At 41.4% G+C, this 20,783-nt stretch overlaps 1 protein-coding gene across 2 annotated transcripts in view; it reads right to left on the reverse strand.

Annotated features, from left to right (window-relative positions):
- DDC (dopa decarboxylase) overlaps positions 1-20,783 on the reverse strand; it is a 423,065-nt gene that overhangs the window by 8,684 nt on the left and 393,598 nt on the right. For both annotated transcript variants that reach the window (XM_085607298.1, XM_085607299.1), the window contains exons 12-13: positions 20,356-20,454; positions 2,512-2,613 (exon numbers count right to left, since the gene is read on the reverse strand). In XM_085607298.1, the coding sequence (XP_085463424.1) occupies positions 2,512-2,613; positions 20,356-20,454 (201 nt within the window). The remainder of the gene's footprint in view (positions 1-2,511; positions 2,614-20,355; positions 20,455-20,783) is intronic.

Below are 20,783 nucleotides of genomic sequence, written 5' to 3' on the forward strand. Positions count from 1 at the left end.
CTCTAAATCAAACCCATAAGCATTTTCACGTTAAGCTCAATTGAATATGTATATCTATAAACACACCAGAAAACAGATACACATTCAGAACAGTATGGAGAGAGATTAGAATAGTCGAATTTTCTCTAAATTAATACTATTCATTTAGAGAAACTATTCTCTGTCTCATCAAAGTATAGGGAGTATGCATTTCTTTTTTCATTCTAAAATATATAATTTTAGTAGTAATCAAATACACACCATTTTTGGGTGTTTCTTTGAAAGGCTTCATGCTATATTTTCAACTGTTATAACATCACAAAACATTGTTGGCAAAATCAGAGTATCTGGTCCATATTACCCAAACAGCTGCTTAAAGCAGTATAATAACCTTATAGATCTGTCACTCATGTTACTGGTGCATTTTGATATTACTGATGGCGTGTCGAGGACACTTCTGTAATGCCCAGTGCATGTAGTTCAATGATTACGATTGGCAAGAGCAGTGAATTGTGCAAATGAGCTTTGACCCCAGTCCTCAGGAGGCATCTGCCATAACATGAGGGACCATCAGAATCCAAACAGTCCCAAGGAGTGCAATCTTTAGACCACCTCTGGTGTTTCCAAAACACTGTAAGCTCCATAGCCCTCTATGGGAGCAGAGGAGGAGGAGGGGGGCTATTTCAGGCAGGGGAGCCGAGGCCATGTGGTTGAAGGTAGGAGCAGATGGAGTATAGAGCCAGCATAAACACAACCGTTGTGTCTTCAACTGGATCTGATGAAACAATAATTTGCGGGCATCCCAGACTTTTAAGAACCACGTCCCAGTTTTTGGAATGACATACTTTCACAACCCACCTCGCATTCCTGGGCATAAGGCGGGCGATTTTTTTTAATGTAACTGAAGCATCGTGTGGTAGCCACCTGTCATTTACAAACAGTACATATTCCTGTGAAATTGACACTAAATTTGCACAGACATACATTGTTACAGATAAAACTATATTGCACACAAATAATATGTGGAAATCGGGTTTCAGTGAATATTTATCATTAGTGCATCACCAAGTAAAGTGTCTTGAATTGTTTGGATCCTATTAAAATCTTTGTTTCCATCGCACTTAACAACTACCAAATCGATGTGCTTAATTTTTGCTTTCCTAGCTGCTGAATGTGTACAGTTCATTTACAGGTATTTACATTTTGCTGTGCTACACAAAATGACATAGCACAGCTTTTCCTTTTGCCTTCAGCCTTTCCTGTGCTTCAGCAAATGTATCACATAATTCATTTACTTTTCTTTCTTGGACTGCAAAGTGAAACGAGTTTGTAAACACCAATGCTCATGTTACAAAAGCGGTCTCAGAAGACATAGCCTGACATTGGACCTCTATCTTTGAAGAGCAGCAAATGTGTCAAGATAAATGCAGAGTTGCAACTCATTTTTATTTATTACTTGGATTTTCCAGATTTCTTTTTTTTTCTTCTCTCTTCCCTTTGTTCCTGCTCTCTTTTCTTCGTTCTTTCTCCCTTTCCTTCGTTCTTTCTTTCAATTGTCTTCATACTTTCGTTCTAACCCTTCTTTCCTTCTTTTCTTTTCTTTCCTCCTTTCTTGTCTTTTTTGCCTGCTATCTCTTTTGCCTGCTCTCTTGTATGCCCCCTTTCATGCCCTTTTTCTTGCATTCTCTTTTTCTTGCCTTCTCTCTATTGCTGTTTTTCTTTTTCTTCCTTAGTTTCTTCCTTTCTTCCATTTTTTTAAGCTTGTCCCATGGACCTATTTTTTGGAAGCACCGAATCTGCTCTGTTACCGGACAGTCAGCAGGTGGCTCCGTCACAGCGCACTGCAGCTGAGCCTAGGAAGTGATCACTGTGTCAGCTATTTCAGTTTGGGAGGAGGTGGGGCCTCGACACGGGTGGTGTCACCATGATCAATATTTAAAATTCACAAACCATGGCAGCAACAATGAGAAACATGTGTCCCTGTAACCCTCAAAGACCATCAAGAATCTATGTCAGAAAGTTCCAAGCTGCCATGTTTTGCCAATGAGGGCCACATTTTTGTAGCATGAGTCCACGATTGTTTAAAGTATGAGCCACTGTTTCTGGGGTCCCTTGGCCTGTTTTATGCCCAGTTCGACCTTGCTCCAGTGGACCATAGCGGACCATACATTGCAATCACTTAAGTGAATGAGCCATAGCTTCATAATAATAACTGTAAAAAACGCATTTCAGATCCTCATACTTTAAGGATTTTGAGTATTAATGTGTAGGATTCCCCTTGAAGATCCCAATGATAAGATAAGTGTTGTTAACATTAAAATCTGAAAATTAGGATCACTCATTTCTTGCTATGTTTGGAAGGTAGCCTCTAGCCAGATATGGTCCTTGATGAGAATGACTTCTGTGAGCCGTCATTTGTTTCTCCTCAGGAAAGGTTGCCTAACCTACAGCTGTTCAATCGGTATAGTATTTAAAGTGGGATGCACATCGCTGGAAAGTAGAAAGGGTTTACTTTTTAGTCTTCCCTCTTACCTTTAGTCGGAAGCACACCAGCCCCAGTGTCACGTCGGCAGAGATCTCAAATCGTTCATCCTGGCGCACTAAATCTTCAAATTCGTGCGCCAGCCTTACGTGCTAAGAAAGAAGAGAGGAAATTTGCATTAGATCAATTGATTTGCTTTCTAGCCATGTTCTTATGCTTACCCTAATCCCCCTGGCTTTCATGCCATAGGCATACATAAGAAGTAGGCTGTCTGCTGTGGAGTACAAAACTGTAGATGTTGTGAAGGATCCTCAATAGGAGATACAAGAATCAGGGGTCGAGTGTAGAAGTTATCAATGGCACCATTAGCGTTTGCCTTTTACTAATGTAATTGATATGTCAAAGCAGTCTATGTCCTCGTATTGGTCATGTTAAGCACAAGTACTGGTGTCATTTACTATTTTGGCAACTCAAATTTATGATTTGGAACCCTAAGATGTCCCCATAAAAATCCACAAAGACCTACAATAAACGGTTCCCAAAGATAATAGTGTACAATGTAAACTACATGGCAAAATCATTCAATGTGCCAACACACTCCACTTATATAAAAATGTCTTGGACTAATAAAGTGCAAATGCGCAATTGTTTAGGTGAGAAATAAAAAAATGTATCCAAGCATAGGGAATCTAATGCAAGAAATAGTGCAATTCTAGTACAGTACTGCCATAGAATTCAGTGGAATCAGCTTAGCAAAGCAATGTAAACACTATAAATCAATTAGACAATGAAAAGCTTATTACACTAAAAGACCATGTTCGTCAAATACAAAGACAAATACAATTAATATAGTCCTATCTAAAAGATATTTAAGAATTATTAAAATAAGTTGAACAGTTTTGAACAGGTTATTTCCAAGGGTGGTGCCAAAACACATTTGCGGCCTTCGGCTGCCAAGGAAAAATTGTACTTTAGGAACAATGGTCTTAACCATCGACGTTGTAGCAAATGCAGAAGGGGACAAACAAATAGCACATGATTTCAATCTTGAACATGGTTCCTGCAGAAGTCACAAAGCCTCTCTTCCCTAGGTTATCCCTCCCATGCTCCTATAATATTTCTAAGAGGAAGCAAATTCAGGCTTAATAATAAAATGATTCTACGCACACCATGGGGAAGGTACCATTGAACATATGATTGAGATTTATTTACAAATGCTACTCTCCACAATTATATCATTCCTAATGTGTTGAGAACACATCTCTTTTCTGTCTAACTTTGTAGATTGATTTTTTAATCATATTTTTTAAAATAGGCTTTGGGAGGGGTCCCACTTCACTTTGCCGAATTCCAAACATATCCAGTACTTTCACATCATTTGAAAAAGCAGCACTTCTCTCCTTCAGACAGAAAAAGATTTCGGGCCTTATTTATAAGGCCTTGCGTCAGTTTTGCGCTGCCGTTGCGTCACTTGTGACCCATTGGCGACGTTAAACATGCCACCTTTTGCGCTCTATTTACAAAGTGACGCATCTAAGCAGATGCTTCACTTTGTAAACCCCGGCACTACATTATACCTGCGTCAGGTATAATGTATGCGGGGGCGTTCCCATGCAAGTAAGCCTCGTAGACATGATGCAGTGAAATCTATGAGATTTCACTGCGCCACTTATAGGACGCAAATGCATCAAAACCTTACTAGTGGCTAATGGCAGTCGTAAGGGTGAGGCAGTGCTATATCCATAGCCCTCCCAACAAACATTGCTTGGGTTGTATCACGCTTCTGACTCAACTCCAGCAATGCCTCATTTTTGCGCCGACAGGTATGTCAGTAAAACTGACGTATCTGTCATTCCTTGCAACATGATGCGTCATACAGTAAATATGACGCATCCATCCTGTCGCAAGGAGGGTGCAATGAAAAGTGACACATCGCTGTTTTCACGCAGCGATGCACCACTTTTCATAAATGAGGCCCGTCATGTTTTAATGCAGCCCATATGGAGCCCGGATCACTATTCAATATACTATTCTCCAACCTTAAAGTTGTAGTGATAGCAAACACAGTCATGGAGAGAAGCCTGAATTCAAGCCGGAATGCTAATGGAGCCACTGCATTATTCACTTTACATATTTAGCGTCAAATATGCCCCTCCACCTTCTCAAAGAAGGACAACCCCCGCTCATCCATTAATTCAAAGGTATACCTCAATGAGGGCAGAATTTAGATCTCATATACCGCCAGAGCATGAGTAAAATATCTTTGCCCACAACATTTATATAACCTGCCAATTGCTGAAGCCTGGGATATTGCCTTACTTCTGCACTGGCTTATATGATCACTATTAGAACAGTTACTAGAAAAAAGTCTACCCAAATACAGGTACAGCTTCACCATCTCTAGCTTGTCTTTCCCTAAAGACCAATGCAAATCTTTCCTAACCCTGCACTGCCAGGACTTAAAAAACGTAACTTTGCTCTTAGACGTGTTTATGTTTAGGAAATGTTCATCAGCGTAGTTGCCTAACTCTGACAGAAACCTCTGTAAACCTATTGGGGATAAATCTAACAAAATCACATCATCCATGTAGAAAAGACAACCAAAATTAATTGTTCCTAGTTTTGGTGGGTCCCCCTTACATTGTGTGACTCTGCTCGGCAAGTCAGACATATAAAGAGGAAAGAGGAGGGGCGTTAGTACGAACCCTTGCTTCAGCCCATTGTGAGTTTCTACTTTACTTGACAAGCCCTGTTCCCTCTCATCAGGACCCGAGTCCAGGTAGAAGAGTACAGAGGCTAAGCAAGTGCACAGGGATCCCTAATACAGCCAATATCCTCCAGGATCAACCCTGTTGAACGCTTTGGAACAATCTATAAAGGCAGCATATAAAGCCATTCCTTTACACTCTGGATACTTCTCAATCAGAGTTTGGAGGGCCGTGATATAATCTAGGGTGCCACAATGCATACGAAAGCCAGCCTGCTCCACAGGGACAAGATTATTACCAAATGGCAAGTCCTGAAGGTGAAGAAGAATACTCTTGGCAAACAGTTTCCCAATCACATCCAATAATGCAATCTGCCTGGCTGCAGAAGTTTTAGGACCCATTTTTATGTAAGGGCACTACTATACTTCCTGTCCAAGAGGACGGTATTGTCCCATGTGAATAACAATATTGAAACACGGGATGGAGAAAAAGGGCCCATGCAGAAACATCTTGTTCAATGAAAGATATAGGGAGATCATCCAGGCCCATCGTCCTAGAGTACCTAGCACACTTAATAAAACTCTCTATCTCCTCACAGGAAGGAGGGTCATATACATTCAGTGGGGTGGACTCATTAGTCGACTCCAACAGAAACCTGCCACTACAGTCAAAAGCGTATAGCTGCAAGATATATTGGATCCACTCTGCGTCGGTTATTAAAATTGCTTCAGCCTTAAATCTACTATTACAATATTCAGTTATTAGGGACCAATATTTACTCAAATCACCAGAAAATGCGACTTCTTTCAGCTTAATCCATTTCTGATCCTCCTCCCTTCTGTGTTTGGAAGCTTTCAGTCTCTTCCCACCCACTTCAACCAATTGATTTCCCTTTGCCTCAGTAGTGATGGCTGCTTAATTTGTTCCATTATTAGGGAGTTTAGCACCCGATTTACCTTTTTTACCTCAGAGGAGGTAGTCACCAAGGGTTTAGCAGTAGTAGCTTGTGTTTACTCCCACACAATTTGAAATAGAGACAACTGCTTCTCAAACCATGCAATAGGGTTCTCTTGTATAGGACCAGAAATTGATTTTTTAACACATCCTGCCAAGCTTATCATTTTAATATCTGACCAAAAGCTACACCCATTTATTTAGTTAAAAACAATCATATCATCTCTCGGATTCCAGGACTCGAGCACCTTGAGTTCTAAATCGTTAACCTCCAAGATAATACTATGGTTGCTTAGATCCGTCCTCAATACCTTAAACTGTGTGCAGGCGCCTAACTTTTGGCAAGAAACCACAATATGATCAAATAATGATTGCCCTTGAGAGGAATGGAAAGTAAATATGCTTGGAAATCCTCTGTGAATCTGCCATTTAAAGCAACAAAGTCATTGGTTCTCAGGCAATCCAGGAAGCTTAATCCCTGCCTGATCTAATCTTACCTGGTAAAATTGTATCTGGAATACTCCATACCTCATCCAACTCCAGGTTTTCAAAGGTCACGGAAGAGCAATTTGAGATTTTCACATCAAAATCTCCCATCATAAATATCAGTGTGCATGCTTCCGAGATGCTAATATTATGTACAAAAGAGAACATAGACTCAACTAGATAGTCAGACGTCCTCGCAGGGAGAATATAAACATTTACCAGAAGAATGCAATCTTCTTATTGAATTGCCCAGAGCCAGCTTCATGTGCATACAAAGATTTGAGGGATGAACAAAAACCATTGGATTACAGTTTATACTGCCACTAAGTAAAATAGCTAAAACTCCACTGGCATGACCATTTTGCTGCACAAGAGAAAACAAAAGAATTTTTGTATTTAAAATCAGAACAAATCTAAGTTTACCGTAATCAAATTATCACTGAATCAAATCACATTAAAAAGTTTAGCTTGGAATTGGACAGTCCTAAGCCTGCCATGCTCCAGGAGAGAATTTCACCCAATCAGCTGCCGCTACAACATTGGAAGTTTTATGTTCTTTGGAGGCATTCAGTGTACTTGCCACCCAACTCCAGGAAACCAACTAATTTCCCTTTCTAGATTCCCTGACCATCTGGTCCACATATGATGCAATATAGATCACTCTTCTCCCCGTGACTCTTCCAATGGAGATTATGATATCCTATGGATTTACAACCCCCCTGTTATTGTAAACAACTCTAGTGAGGACCTGAGTGCCCACCCTTGAATATGTATTTGAGTGTCGACAGTCTCATAAAACGGAAAGACATCAATACCTTTATTCTGAACATTGTAAACATAAGCCTGGATTAGTATTACGATGATCCTAGAGAACATGTTACTCTGGAACTCTGAAGTTTCCTTAGAGAAACCAGAAGCATCCAATCAATATCTCTACTTGATACCAGGCACAAATCATTGATATCTGATAAAAACTGCAGAATAAAACTTCTATTCAGTGGGCCTATTTCCCTATCGAACAAGGAAACAAAATTCAAGGCATTTTTGGGGGGAAGTTTTATGTAGCATGAACTAGAACCAAAGGTATCAGAGTGCTTTACATGTGGACCAGTTGCGTTTCAGATGGATACATTTATCATTTTTTGTTAGGCACGGAGAGATTGTGATTTGCCCAGAATCACAGGAGGTTGAGTGTCCCTGCTGAGACTCAAACCCAGTTCCCCAGCTTCAAGGTCAACCGCCCTAGCCGTTAGGCCACATCCTTGTTGTTGGCCATGTTGTTCTGCCTTGGCACAGCCTCCGATTCAATGATCCTATCCTCAACGTCATCCTTCACAGTTCTCGTACTCCACCTACCACAGTTATTAAGGGTGGTTACTCCAGTATCCGTGAGCCCCTTCTCCTTCCTGTGGCAGCCTAGAATTAATACTTCTTCTATAATAGAATGAGAGGGCAGATTATTTACTTCTGGGGGCACAGACTGCTGACCTGTGAGAGGCCCAGCCTTCAACAACACCTCTACTTTTTGTGGCTGAGTAATGGGATCAGACTCTTCAGAAGCATTGGGAAACCTCACATTTTTAGGCTTACGCTTTGCAATAACCTGTATCCTTTTATTTTTCTCCTTCTGGGATTTTGCCTCATTACAACCCGAGAGAGAGGATCCCTTCTCAGGAAAGACGCTATCCTGTTTAGCACATAGCAGTTTAATACTAGGAGGGTCATTTTGTGAAACAGGAGTAAGAGCTAGACAACGGAGAAACCGCTGCCCTTATCCTCCTGGACCTGTTAGCCGCCTTTCGACACGGTCTGCCACCACACACTACGAACACGCCTCCACGACGCCGGGATCCAAGAGAAGGCCCTGGACTGGACCTCCTCTTTCCTCTCTGGCAGAACACAGAGCGTCCGCCACCCCCCCTTCCGCTCCGAAGCCATCGAGATCATCTGCGGCGTACCTCAGGGCTCATCCTTCAGCCCAACACTGTTCAACATCTACATGTCACCGCTCACCCACATCGCCCGACTGCACGACCTCAACATCCTCTCCTATGCCGATGACACCCAGCTGACCCTCTCCCTCACCAGAGACCCCCTGACCGCCAAAACCAACCTCCACGAAGGAATGAAGGCCGTCGCCGAATGGATGAGAAACAGCCAACTGAAGCTGAACTCGGACAAGACAGAGGTCCTCATCCTCGGATCCACACCCTCACCCTGGGACGACTCCTGGTGGCTGACCGCACTAGGAACTGCTCCAACGCCCACCAACCATGCACGCAACCTAGGGGTCATCCGCGACTCGACCCGATCCATGATGAAGCAGGTCAACGGCGTTTCTTCCTCCTGCTTCAACACCCTTTGCATGCTCCGCCGGATCTACAAGTGGATTCCCACCGAAACGAGAAGGACGGTCACCCAGGCCCTCGTCAGCTGTAGACTGGACTATGGAAATGCCCTCTACGCAGGAGCCTCGGCCAAACTCCTGAAACGGCTCCAATGCATCCAGAACGCCTCCGCACGCCAGATCCTCAACATCCCTCACCGTAGCCACATCACACCCCACCTGAGAGACCTGCACTGGCTCCCCGTCAACAAGAGGATAACCTTTGAGCACCGAACCCACGCACACAAGGCACTCCACAACACCGGACCAGTGTACCTCAACAACCGACTCAGCTTCTACACCCTCACCCGCCAGCTCCGCCGACCACGCCCTCGCCACTGTCCCCCGTATCCGAAGAGTGACCGCCGGCATCGGATCATTCTCCCACCTCGCGGCCAAGACATGGAACACCCTCCCCATCTTCCTACGGCAGATCCAAGACCTACTGACCTTCAGAAGACTCCGCAAGACCTGGCTTTTCGAACAATAGCAGCACTTGAGACCCTCACGGTTAAGTAGTGCTCTTTACAAATGATTGATTGATTGATTGAGAGCAATCCCTTTTTTAAATATCAGGAAAATGGGAGGAGAATTCTCAAGTACAGATACAATTTAATTTGCCCCTTGGGCAGCCTGGCATTCATCCTCAGACATATGGTTTAGGAAGGAAGATAAAGGCATACTGACATTCTCCTTAAAGAAATCATTGGATTGCCCAGATGGAGTTGCCCCCTGACTGTCATAATTTCCCACCCGGACTCCCATTTCTACCACCCTACGTAAAGCCACTATATATTTATCTGGGTATCCTGGGATCTCATTTCAGTGCCCCTTTCATCATTCCCTGGACGTAAACCAAAGGAGATGAGGTGTTGCAACCCCCTTAGAATGGGGGACAACACATCCAGAACATGATCAGAATTGGCAATCGTTTTGTCCAACAAGGTCACGATTGAAGAAAGAATCTCTCTACAGAGAGTAAAATATCGGAGTGGGAAGTCCCCCCAAACGTCCCATCGATTTCCAAATTTGATGGCTGCATGAAGGCTTGGTGCCCATGTGCATATGGAAAGATCGCAATTTAGGGATTCGATTGAACTTAAAAAGGAAGCCCTCGAAGAAGATATACTACTGTGCAAAGCCGGTAATGGAGGACGTTTAGGAGGACAGTCTAAGGGTGGACTCAAGGCCATGTCCGAGGCAACAGGTGACTTTAAATTAGCTTTCATCAGTTTTTCTCCATGAGAATGGCAATGTCCGGCAAGGAATAGTCCTCCAATACATCAGGATCACCACTACAGGCATCACCACAAAGTTCACCGTGAACAAGTCGAGACGCCTCCTCCAAAACAGGGTCACAGTATGATTTTCTTCCCCAAATACTATGTACTTATGAATGCAAAACAACAAATCTGCCCCCATCGTAGCTTTATCAAGCAAAATACATATCTATGAAAAAGAGCCACTATTAACCTCAACCCTTCTCCCAAAGAAAGTTTTAATTTTGCTGATCATCTGGCTCACAATGTTAGTATCTGTTATTCCTGGTCCGTAAATGGGAATTAGTGGATATAGAAAGGTGAATGAGAGAGGAACATCAGGCACAAATAGAGGCAACAGAAGAGAGATGACCGAGCCACAAATACAATTATCCACCCACTCCCAATTATTCAAGCATCCATCTTGAGCGATTCAATCCCAGAAACATACCCATTCCTACATCTGGCCATTCCCACCCATGCATTCATCAATTCAACCGCCACCATCCATCTATTAATCTACAAAATTACATTATCTGACAAAGAACAATCTAGATACATGCAAATCTCTCTAACACAAATACCAAGGGACTGACCCATCCATAATCATTCATCCATTTATTCAGCCATAGTCACTCATCTGTACTCCTGTAGACAGCCAATCATATGCAAACATGCACGTGTTTTCCATCAATCCAACCACCCACAAATGTATTTATCTGTTCAGGCACCGCATTCGCCATTCAGTCGACTAGGCTCATGTATATGGGTCCACGTACACCTACACATTTATGATTCCATCAACCCACATATTCACCCACTATACCCAGCTACATTGCGAAATTGTGGGTGGTGTTATCCCACGGGATAGAAAAAAGGAGAGAGAGTAGAATAAATCTGTCCATCTCTACGTGATTTTAACTCAGAGATTCAACAAACCACCTGCCTATCTGTTGCCCCACCCGTTCATCTTTAAATCAATGCACTCACCACCCATTCATACACATGTGCACTCATCTGTCCATTCTTTCATCCATAGCCATACATTCATTCCTTTGATTATTCACTCCATGCATTTAGCCATCCATTCAGCCACACTGATATCTTCATTTTTCCATTCAATCCTATCACACTTGTATTTATTCATCCATTCACTCACACCACACTATTCATTAATCTATCAGGTATGCATCCACAGCTAGCCACCCATATTTCTACCCAGCTACTCCTAGCACACATCCATCCATAAATCCATATATCCATTTGCACAATCTTGCACAAGCATCTAGGAACCCTTCTCTGATAGGGGCAATAAAAATGAGCGTGCAACCCTATTGCACCCCTGGGCACTGTGTGTAATAAAGGCCTAGATGCATTCCTACAAAAGGGCATCCTCCTTCCGACACCGTGGATGCGCTGTATTTACTGTACAGGAATCCTGACGTATCTATAAGCGCAAAATTGACGCATTGCTAGGGTGTGTCTGAAAAAAGAGGCAACTCCAGCAATATGTCCTCTAACAGGGGGAAAGCACCACGTGAAAGGGCTTGCATCACCCTTATGCCTGCTTTGAGGCAGGCAAACGATTTTGAGGCAATGGCTTCCTCTGACAGATTTCACTACGCCACTTCTACAAGGCTTTCTTGCATGGGAACGCCCACTCTGCATAAATTATGCCTGACGCAGGTACAATGTAGCACACGGGTTTACAGAGTGACACATCATCGATGAGCTCAGAGTGAGGGCCAATAACAAACATTCGAGCACCCTGATTTTGTTAGACCTGTCAGCCGCATTTGACACGGTCAATCATGCCCAACTCTTGTTTCGGATTGCCAATATGGGCATTTGCAGATTGGCTTTCCAGTGGCTTGAGTCCTTTTTGCTGGGATGGTCCCAAAGGATCTAACTGGGTGAGCAGATGTCAAATAGTGGTGTTCTCACCTGTGGTGTCCCTCAGGGCTCATCCCTGTCCCCTCTCCTGTTTAATGTGTATCTCCAGCCTTTGGTGGCTGCCCTAGCAGGCATGGACTTTCAAGTTTTTAATTATGCAGCTGATACCCAACTTATCCTGCAGATCAATAACTCCCGCATGCCCACACTTGTGTGCAAACATTCTTAGACACACTGTGAGCTGGATGACAGCCAACTCATTAAAAGTCAATCCGGACAAAACTGAGGTTCTCGTAATCTCCTGCAAAGGCAACCCTTGGAACGACCTCTTCAGGCCACATGAGCTTGGCACTGCACCTATGCCAGTTCCTGTTGTAAAAAGCATGGGCATCAAGATTGATGCCAATCTCTCTATGACCAACCAAGTCACTGTTGTGGTAGGCACTTGTCTGGGCTTAATGAGACAGTTGAGGAAACTTGCCCCTCTTCTCTCACCCACCACTCCACAGATGACCATGTCAGCCACGATTGTGTCCTGGCTGGACTATGGCAATGCCTTATATATTGGTCTCCCTGAAATACTAATCCGCAAGCTGCAGGTGACCATGAGTGATGCAGCTAGGCTGATCTTTGGGCTGCCTAGAAAGGCTCAGGCTACCCCTCTGCTGCACAAGTTGCACTGGCTCCCTGTCAAACAAAGAGCAAAGTTTAAGGGCCTCTGTATTGCCCATAAAGCCATCTATGGCCAGGCCCCAGCTTATATCAAGGAGCGCCTGGTGAACTACGTGCCGGGACACACACTTCGATCATTCAAGGCAGGCCTCTTAGCCTACCCATGGGTCAAAACTGCATCTAAAGGTGGCAGAGCTTTCTCTGTTTTGATTCCCCAACTTTGGAACCAATTGCCCGAGAATCTCCGCAAGGAACCCACCCGTCTTCCTTTTAGGAAACGCCTCAAGACTCATCTGTTCAGGGAGGCACTGGACATTGTCTAACTCCGCCTAGGTGCTCCCGGGATTGGCAGATGGCTCCTGTGTCTTCTCAACAAGTGCTAAGAGCCCTGCAGGTGATTATGCGCTATACAAATTCTAGTTAACATAACATAACATAACATCTGCCTAGATTCATCACTTTTTAAATATGGTGCAATGTGGCGCATTATTTATGCCGCCAATGTGCATCAATAAAGTGACAGACTGGTGGCGCATAAGTGCGTCAAGGGGCTCATAAATAAGCCCCAAAGTTTGCATAATATTGTTTGATGAAAGCGACACTCGTTTGCCCAGAGATAGGAATTACGAACTGTGTGATAATTATCACACCCTCTCAGTTTTCCTCTGATAAATTCCTGCAGATGAAACCTGACAAAATGTATCATGGGAAAAGGCCTAGAAAAAAAGGGAAAACATGCGGAATTCATGTGTTAAACACTGAATTCCCTGCATTTCTTTTCAATAATTAAAATGTCACCCAATCCCCGTCTGCACTCTGAATTCTAACTTATAACTCCTCTGGACTTAATCACTAACTTTTCAGAAAGTGAGTTTTTTAAATACTTTGTATACCCAGGTTTGGCAACATCCTTTCCTGAGATCAGCCAATATTATTTATCCTTACTCTCCACCCAACAACGAATCGACCTGCAGTGGTATACCCCTTTCCTAATTAGGAACACTCCTACCTCCATTCCCTCCATTCTCTTGCGCTCTTATAATTCATATTCATACGATCTCATATTGTTTGTCCACTCTGTCCTCTCCAGTCAGACTCTCAACAGTTGCATCTTTTCTTTGGTCACTGCTGTTCACTCGTTTAAACGTATGCATGGCCTTTACTGCTTTCTCCCTCTATTTCTTCATTCTGCTCCAGCCAATCCTGGGTCTTCTATGAGGCAATGAAGAAGCACACATACCCACTCTTTGTAGTTTAAGTCTTGCAGGAAAGATGAATATGGACTGAATCTACAGGTCTCAGAGCTGTGTTTTGAAACCATTAAACGACCCACTTACCTTCTGAATTTGTAGTCTGGCAATAGTAATTTCAATTTGCCACCTTTGCCAGTAGATTTGTGTATTGTGACTGGTTTCTTCTATCACGTTCAATGGGCACCGGAATTCGACAGAAGCTTGACAATGTGTGTGATGCATTACAGATTCAATGTTCTATAGTGGACAGTTGGAGGGATTGCTGAACTCTCCTGTAGAGGGTGTACTTGTTAGCTGGCGTTTACACCAGGTACCATGATTAAACTTAATTTTACTTGACATCTGGCGATAATCAACAAATATCCCTTGGTGTTCCTACAATAATGAACTCTTCTTTTTAATTCTCATTGGATGCTATCTTCTTGTGGAAGTGGAATTTTTTAAGTACCATCAAGAACTGGTGAGCAAAAGGCTGTATTGAGACTGCAGTGCTTCAACATCAGAGTCGGCATTGCTTTTTCTTTATATGGGATTTTTGGATGTAATGGCCTGTGTGCAATATCACACTCAGGCAAGGTTAGGCTTGGTTTACATTTACAGACTGCTACTAGTAGCAATGGGGGCTTCACTCGCAGTGCCTCACAACGTATCCACACAACATGGAGTGTACAAGTTGGTTGTTATCTATTGCTCATTATTGCAGGTAATTTTCAATATTTTACATAAACGTTTTTTGCAGCACATTCTTCTAATTGTATGGTGCAAGAATTTTAGTAGTTGTATGCTTGTATTGACTTGTTTTGTATTGGTACTCTAGTGCAAAAATTGCAGCTACTGTTTCTTCAGAAAAACATGTTACACACCAGCTAATTGTGTTTTTTAAATTATGTTACTTGACTTTTTTGCCATGCAAGGAGTTTGTGTACATCCACTGTTCTATATATGCAGTAGACAATGCATTTTCAATCAACGTACTGAGTCTGCCATCAGTAGCAGGCACTTTGGAAAGGGGAATAAGTACAATTAAGCAGTGGAAAGGCTAAACAAACATTTTTCACAGCAACCACATGTTATGAAGGAAAGACATCGGTTTTTCACTTGGTGACTCAGGCCTCATGAGATAACAACTTTATTGTTGATCTTCGTATTCTAATGTCTTCTTGTGATTTTGATCAATTTGAGATGAGATGACAGTCCGTTGGTATGATGAGAAAGCACTTGAGCAGTTATTGTGTAGCAGAAACTCAGCTTCAGTAGAGATGATCTAGCTGATGGCTTCGAAAGCTCTGCTTTGGCTAGTAAGGAATTGAATAAACTTAATTTACCTGAAGTTCCATCTGCAGTTAGATTTGCAACCAACACACCTTGGCAAACTGCAAGCAAAGAGGATTATAACAGAGGTGCCAGTTCCAGTCAAAGATAAGGATATGATTTTTAGGGATGGGTCTCAATACCATGTAGCCGACTCATAAAGTTGTTCAGCAAGGAATAAATCTTGCATAAATAATATTCACATAATCCTAAGAAGAATTTTAACAGATTGATATTTGTTGGAGGCTGAACCTTAGCCATTTTTTTTTTGGCTAAATCTTCTTTGTTAACTCATGCAGCTAAGAATTTATATTTATCTAACTTAACAGTCATTCCCTGTACACATATTATGTTCTTTTTCAGTACTAGCATGAATAAGAATATAATCTTGAAAAGCGTATACTCTCCTTATGCCGCTGCGCTTGCAAACCAGAAAGGCATCAAGATCATATTTGTATTCATTCAAATACTGAAGAAAAACTTAAAAGGAAAGAAATCCTAAGAAAATGATATGCTGCAAAAGATACTGCAAGGATAGACAAAGTCCTTGATTTCTCACATAATTGGTTGGTATGCTGAACGAAGGTCAATAACGTAATGTGCCCTGCCCAATTGAGCAAACATTCCTAACATTTTGGGTAGTGGGTGACAGTTAACTTAAATGTAGTGGGTGACAGTTAACTTAAATGTTATTTATTGACCTGAGATCGGCACACAAACAAATGTTGCCTATTTTTTTGCCACTACTATAAGAGAAAGCCATTCAGAGGAATCAGCTTTCTCCATTACACCATCATTCTCCAATTGACATAAATGCTCCAGAAGTTGTGATCTATTACTTGCAGGTTCACTTCTCACCATGTGGTGTACAGGCATAGCAGAGTCTTTAATCACAATTTTGAGCATAAACCCTTTCATGCACCATAATTTGTTCTCAAAGACCTCCATGTGAGCATCCAAAATCTCTTAACGACCACAGTTCTTCAGGGCTACAAGAGAGATAGATAGGGAGGGCCCTGCCTTAAGCGCCAAGACACCTTTTTGGTATACGGTCACTTTATAAGTTGTTTTAGCACAACATAACATACAAAGGATCCTTTATCTCTCCAACCAAAAACTGCATCTTCCTGGAATAGAAAATCAGAAAATCTTTATACTTAACTTCCTCTCATAAATATCCCACAATATTGATTTTACTTCCTCCAAAAGCTAGAGGATTAACATCAGAAGGAATTAGAAAAGTATCGGGCCATTCTTTGTAGAAACATTGATCAGATATTATACTGATATGCGATCTTCAATCACCAGCAACTCGCAGATAGTGATTCCTACAAGAATATCACATACTGGACCACCCTCCTTTTTATATGTAGGCTAAACAGACAGTACCAGTTTATACTTTTGCATGTCTTGACAGGTAATCTGTTTGAAATGTGTTCACTTGTACAGTTTTGTAGAGGCCACTTAAAAGACTATTGCTTAAAGGAGTGCCATTTGTTTGGGATACAGAGTAAATAGAATCATTTGATATGACTAAAGTGATAATTGTTGAAGAATCTGAATAAAAACCGTGTCAGGAGTGTGAATTGTGCATTATCATGGGGGATGCAAGTGCAATTGGTATTGGGACTGTGTTTAGCCAAAGAGTAAGCACTAAAGAACACATACTAGCTTTTACTTTAAGGTACTTGTGCAAAGATGAATTACACCACAGATCTATAGTTTTATAGAACAGAAGGCGTTAGCTTGTGTCAAGTGATAGTCTGCATGGTTCTGCTGCAAGGAGAACCAACAGAGTGGAGAGAGCACCAAAGTATCTAAAGGACTATATTTACCTTTGAAATAATTCTCAACAACTCAATGTACTTTTAATACTACCTTGCAGTTTATATTTCTTTATTGCTATTTCCTGCATTGTGTTGTTAACTTACGGTGTCTAGTTTCCTCCTGTTGCTTATTATGTTGAAACATTTAATTTTGTCATTTTTTAATCTACATTTTATATTTTCTGATTTCCTATGATCATGTTGTATTTTCCGTTATGCTTGATCTTGGTGTTATTGTTTTATAAGGGGCAGGATGTGTGTTGTGGCTAGTTACTCCTCTCATGTTCCATGAGCCATGGAATGCGACAAAACCTTTAGAATGTGTGCAATGGAATGCAAGTGTGGAGTTGTATGTTGCAAACCTGGAGGGGTTGCTGATCCCTGTTGTTGAGGGTGTACAAGTTAACTGTCATTTTCACTTGGAACCTGGACTTAACTCTGTTTTCCTTTTCTACTTAGTTCTGCACTGTTCTTCACATTGTGCTTTCCTCTCTACCTCTTACCTAATTACATTTCGGTCCTTATAATTCAGTTAATGGTCAATGATAGTTCTAAGCTGAGTTTTGGGCAGATTTCTTTGGTGCCAACAATGTATGAGTTCACTAGAATGCAACAGTCTTTAATACTTTTTTCAGGTCTTGCAACTCAGAATTCATTGACATTTTCCCTTCCTTTTTTCCAGCAATACCGATCGAGTTTAGGTCTTTCTTTGGCGACCTCTCTGAGATTTTATCCGAATTTCAATATATATATTGTTGTCTGCAGGAATGTATTTACCTGGCTTTGAAAAGTGAGAATCTCTTTTTCTGCACTCTGGAGTGTCTTCTCTTGCCTTCGTAATGGATCCCCATTCTTTCCTGAGCTAGGAGAGTTCTCTCTCCGAGACAATCTTAATGTTCAGTCTTTCTCTCCAGTGCCTCTCTTCAGTCATTTAGTACCTTTGATATGTCTGCTGTCCAAACATTTTACAGAGTGCATTTTTCTTCATTCCGTCTGAACATTTCCCTCCTTCCTTTCGCATTCATTTATCGGTTTGCCATTGCTCGTTTGCTTGTTTAGCCTTGCCCCACCATTTTTTTGTGTGTATATTTTCCCTACTCAACTGACAATTCCCACATTGGTCCTTCAGCAGCCACCTATTTGTGTTACAGAATACATATACTATCCTACGAAAAGAGTGGGTTTCATTTTAGGGTCAAATACAGTTTAATACATGGATGGTTCATAAATGATTGAAGTTGATTATGAAGTTTAAGCAAAGGTTCACAGTCAGAATGAACAAAATAACAGATAATAGTGTACAAAACTGGGCAGGTTCTCTGATTTTTAGGTTGTAGCATAATTTCCGTTAGTAGTTTATGTTTACAAGTCTAGAATAAATTGTAGGAAAATCTATGTATGCATCTAACCTTTTTCCCCGCTTTCTGCGTACTACTGTAACATATCCCTTATATATATAATGTTAATGAAACCACTCCAGAGGAACACCCTTGTCTTAAAATATGGGACGGAAGCATCTTTGAAATCCGTGGTTGCATATTTCTTGTTTAAGAATGATATCCATGGTTTTGTTTCAAAAAGTATTTTGGGCTTCCTTTGGGTTTTGGGTAGAAGAACTATGCATTGGTTGCGAATGAAAGTGGTTCAAAGATGGTTAAGATGCAAAAATGCAAATAGGGACTTTCTATGGGGAGACTTTCTATAGGGAACCGTATTTAATCCACTGAAAAACAAAGAATCTGAGCGTCTAACCCTCAAGGAAGGACATGGAGTGTCCTAAAGACAGATTTGTTAAACATACTTGTCAATTTTGCGCTAGTATGGACTGACGTACAGCCTGTCAGATATGCAATCATTCAACTATACAGCTACTAAACAAGAGCAAATGTCAGCGACATTGGGATCTGCGCCTACAAAATGCGCAATTTGAGGTGCGTGTTACATTCTATGTCATTCAAAGTTGTGGGTTTTTAGTCAACTGTTCTTTTTTCTTCAGTTCTCTCTGACTATGATTTCCCATTGGCCTTCTCAAAATTAAAATTCCCCAAGTTAGATAGTGGTTGATTGTGCATTTTAGGTCGTATTTCTTTTAATTTCTCAATCTGTGTATGTTCAATTAATTGCTCACTAGCTGAATGCTCATTAACCTCATTTTAACAAGCATAGGCAATGCCAATAGGTCTGGCTCCAAAAGAATGTTGTATGGTTATGTGGTTTACTGCTTTGTAAAGATTTTAATTAATCATGTACAAATAAATTACTTACTTACGTATTGTTATGTCAAGCATTACATCGAAATGGATGTGTATTTGTGTGGAAGCTAAGAACTGTTGAATAATTTTAGTGTAGCCTAAAATGTCAGATGACAGTTGCACTGTCCAGCAAGACCTAAAAATCCACGTAGCTTAATACCTGCCCTCCTTCCCTTTGTGCTGCTGCTAGCGAAAAAAACTCTAAATTATCTAGTTATCTAAGACACTTTAATCGCATCAAGATATCATGCGTATGCCTCTAAAATTTCAAGCTCAGGCAGTTGGATAACAAAACAAAATATTCACACCTGTGTGGAGGGCTAGCACTTTTTCGTGGAAGCACACAGCGCCTGCCTAATCAAATCATTTATTCCTGGCTCCCACCATGTGGGCGGAGTCAACACCCCTTTCCTGGTGATTTTCTCAAAATTATCTGGCGACAGATGCACTTCCAAGCCAGACCATAAAAACCCTTAGCTAAATGTAAACTTGGCTGGCCCAATATAATCCCACGAATTTCATGATTTAGTCAAATAAACCTAAACAGTTTTAGAAATATTCATAGAATATAACATACGCAAATTTATATTCAAGAAAAGTGGGACTCGTTATGGAATCTTCATTGCAACACATAGTTTACTTAAGACAGCCCTCTAATAGTGACGTTTTATTTCACCAATAAGGCATGACATTGTGGCCTCTGTTGATCCAATAAATATCTTTTAAGATATTTGAGTGCTGGAGACAAATGAGGAGCACTAACAAACCACATTCTTTCATTGCTCTGCTGGGAGAGCAAAACAAGATTTATATTGTGACGGCACGTTTTATAAACATTCATTGGAGTTTAAAGATTATTAAAATAAATAATTACCAATAATTAAATGTATTTACCTTGCGTATGTATTCCTGTAGTCCTTTCACACCATACAGCCTGAACACAAACCACAATTTCAGGGAACGGAACCTGCGGCCCAGAGGTACCTGCCAATGCTGCAAAATAACATTATTGAGCTTTGAGTCAATACCAATGGCTGGTTTTAGAGAGATGATGTTTTCAGATGCAAATGACAATTTCTTAGTTTATACGTATGCCAGTGCTGCAAAATAATCTTACAGATCATTTGTACACACTTTCCAACTGCTGCATTTGATGATGTTTTAAAAAATGTTTTAGTTTTACATTGCACAGTGACGCAGATTGTTCCTATTGATACAATGACACAATCAATTTGGCACATATCTCAGAAAGGATGGTGCAGTGCCGGCACGTGGTATCCATGGTTACTGCTTGTTGTTACAGACCTCCCATGACAGACAGA

This window comes from Triturus cristatus, chromosome 5_2 (genome assembly GCF_964204655.1).
Source record: "Triturus cristatus chromosome 5_2, aTriCri1.1, whole genome shotgun sequence".
NCBI lineage: Eukaryota > Metazoa > Chordata > Amphibia > Caudata > Salamandridae > Triturus > Triturus cristatus.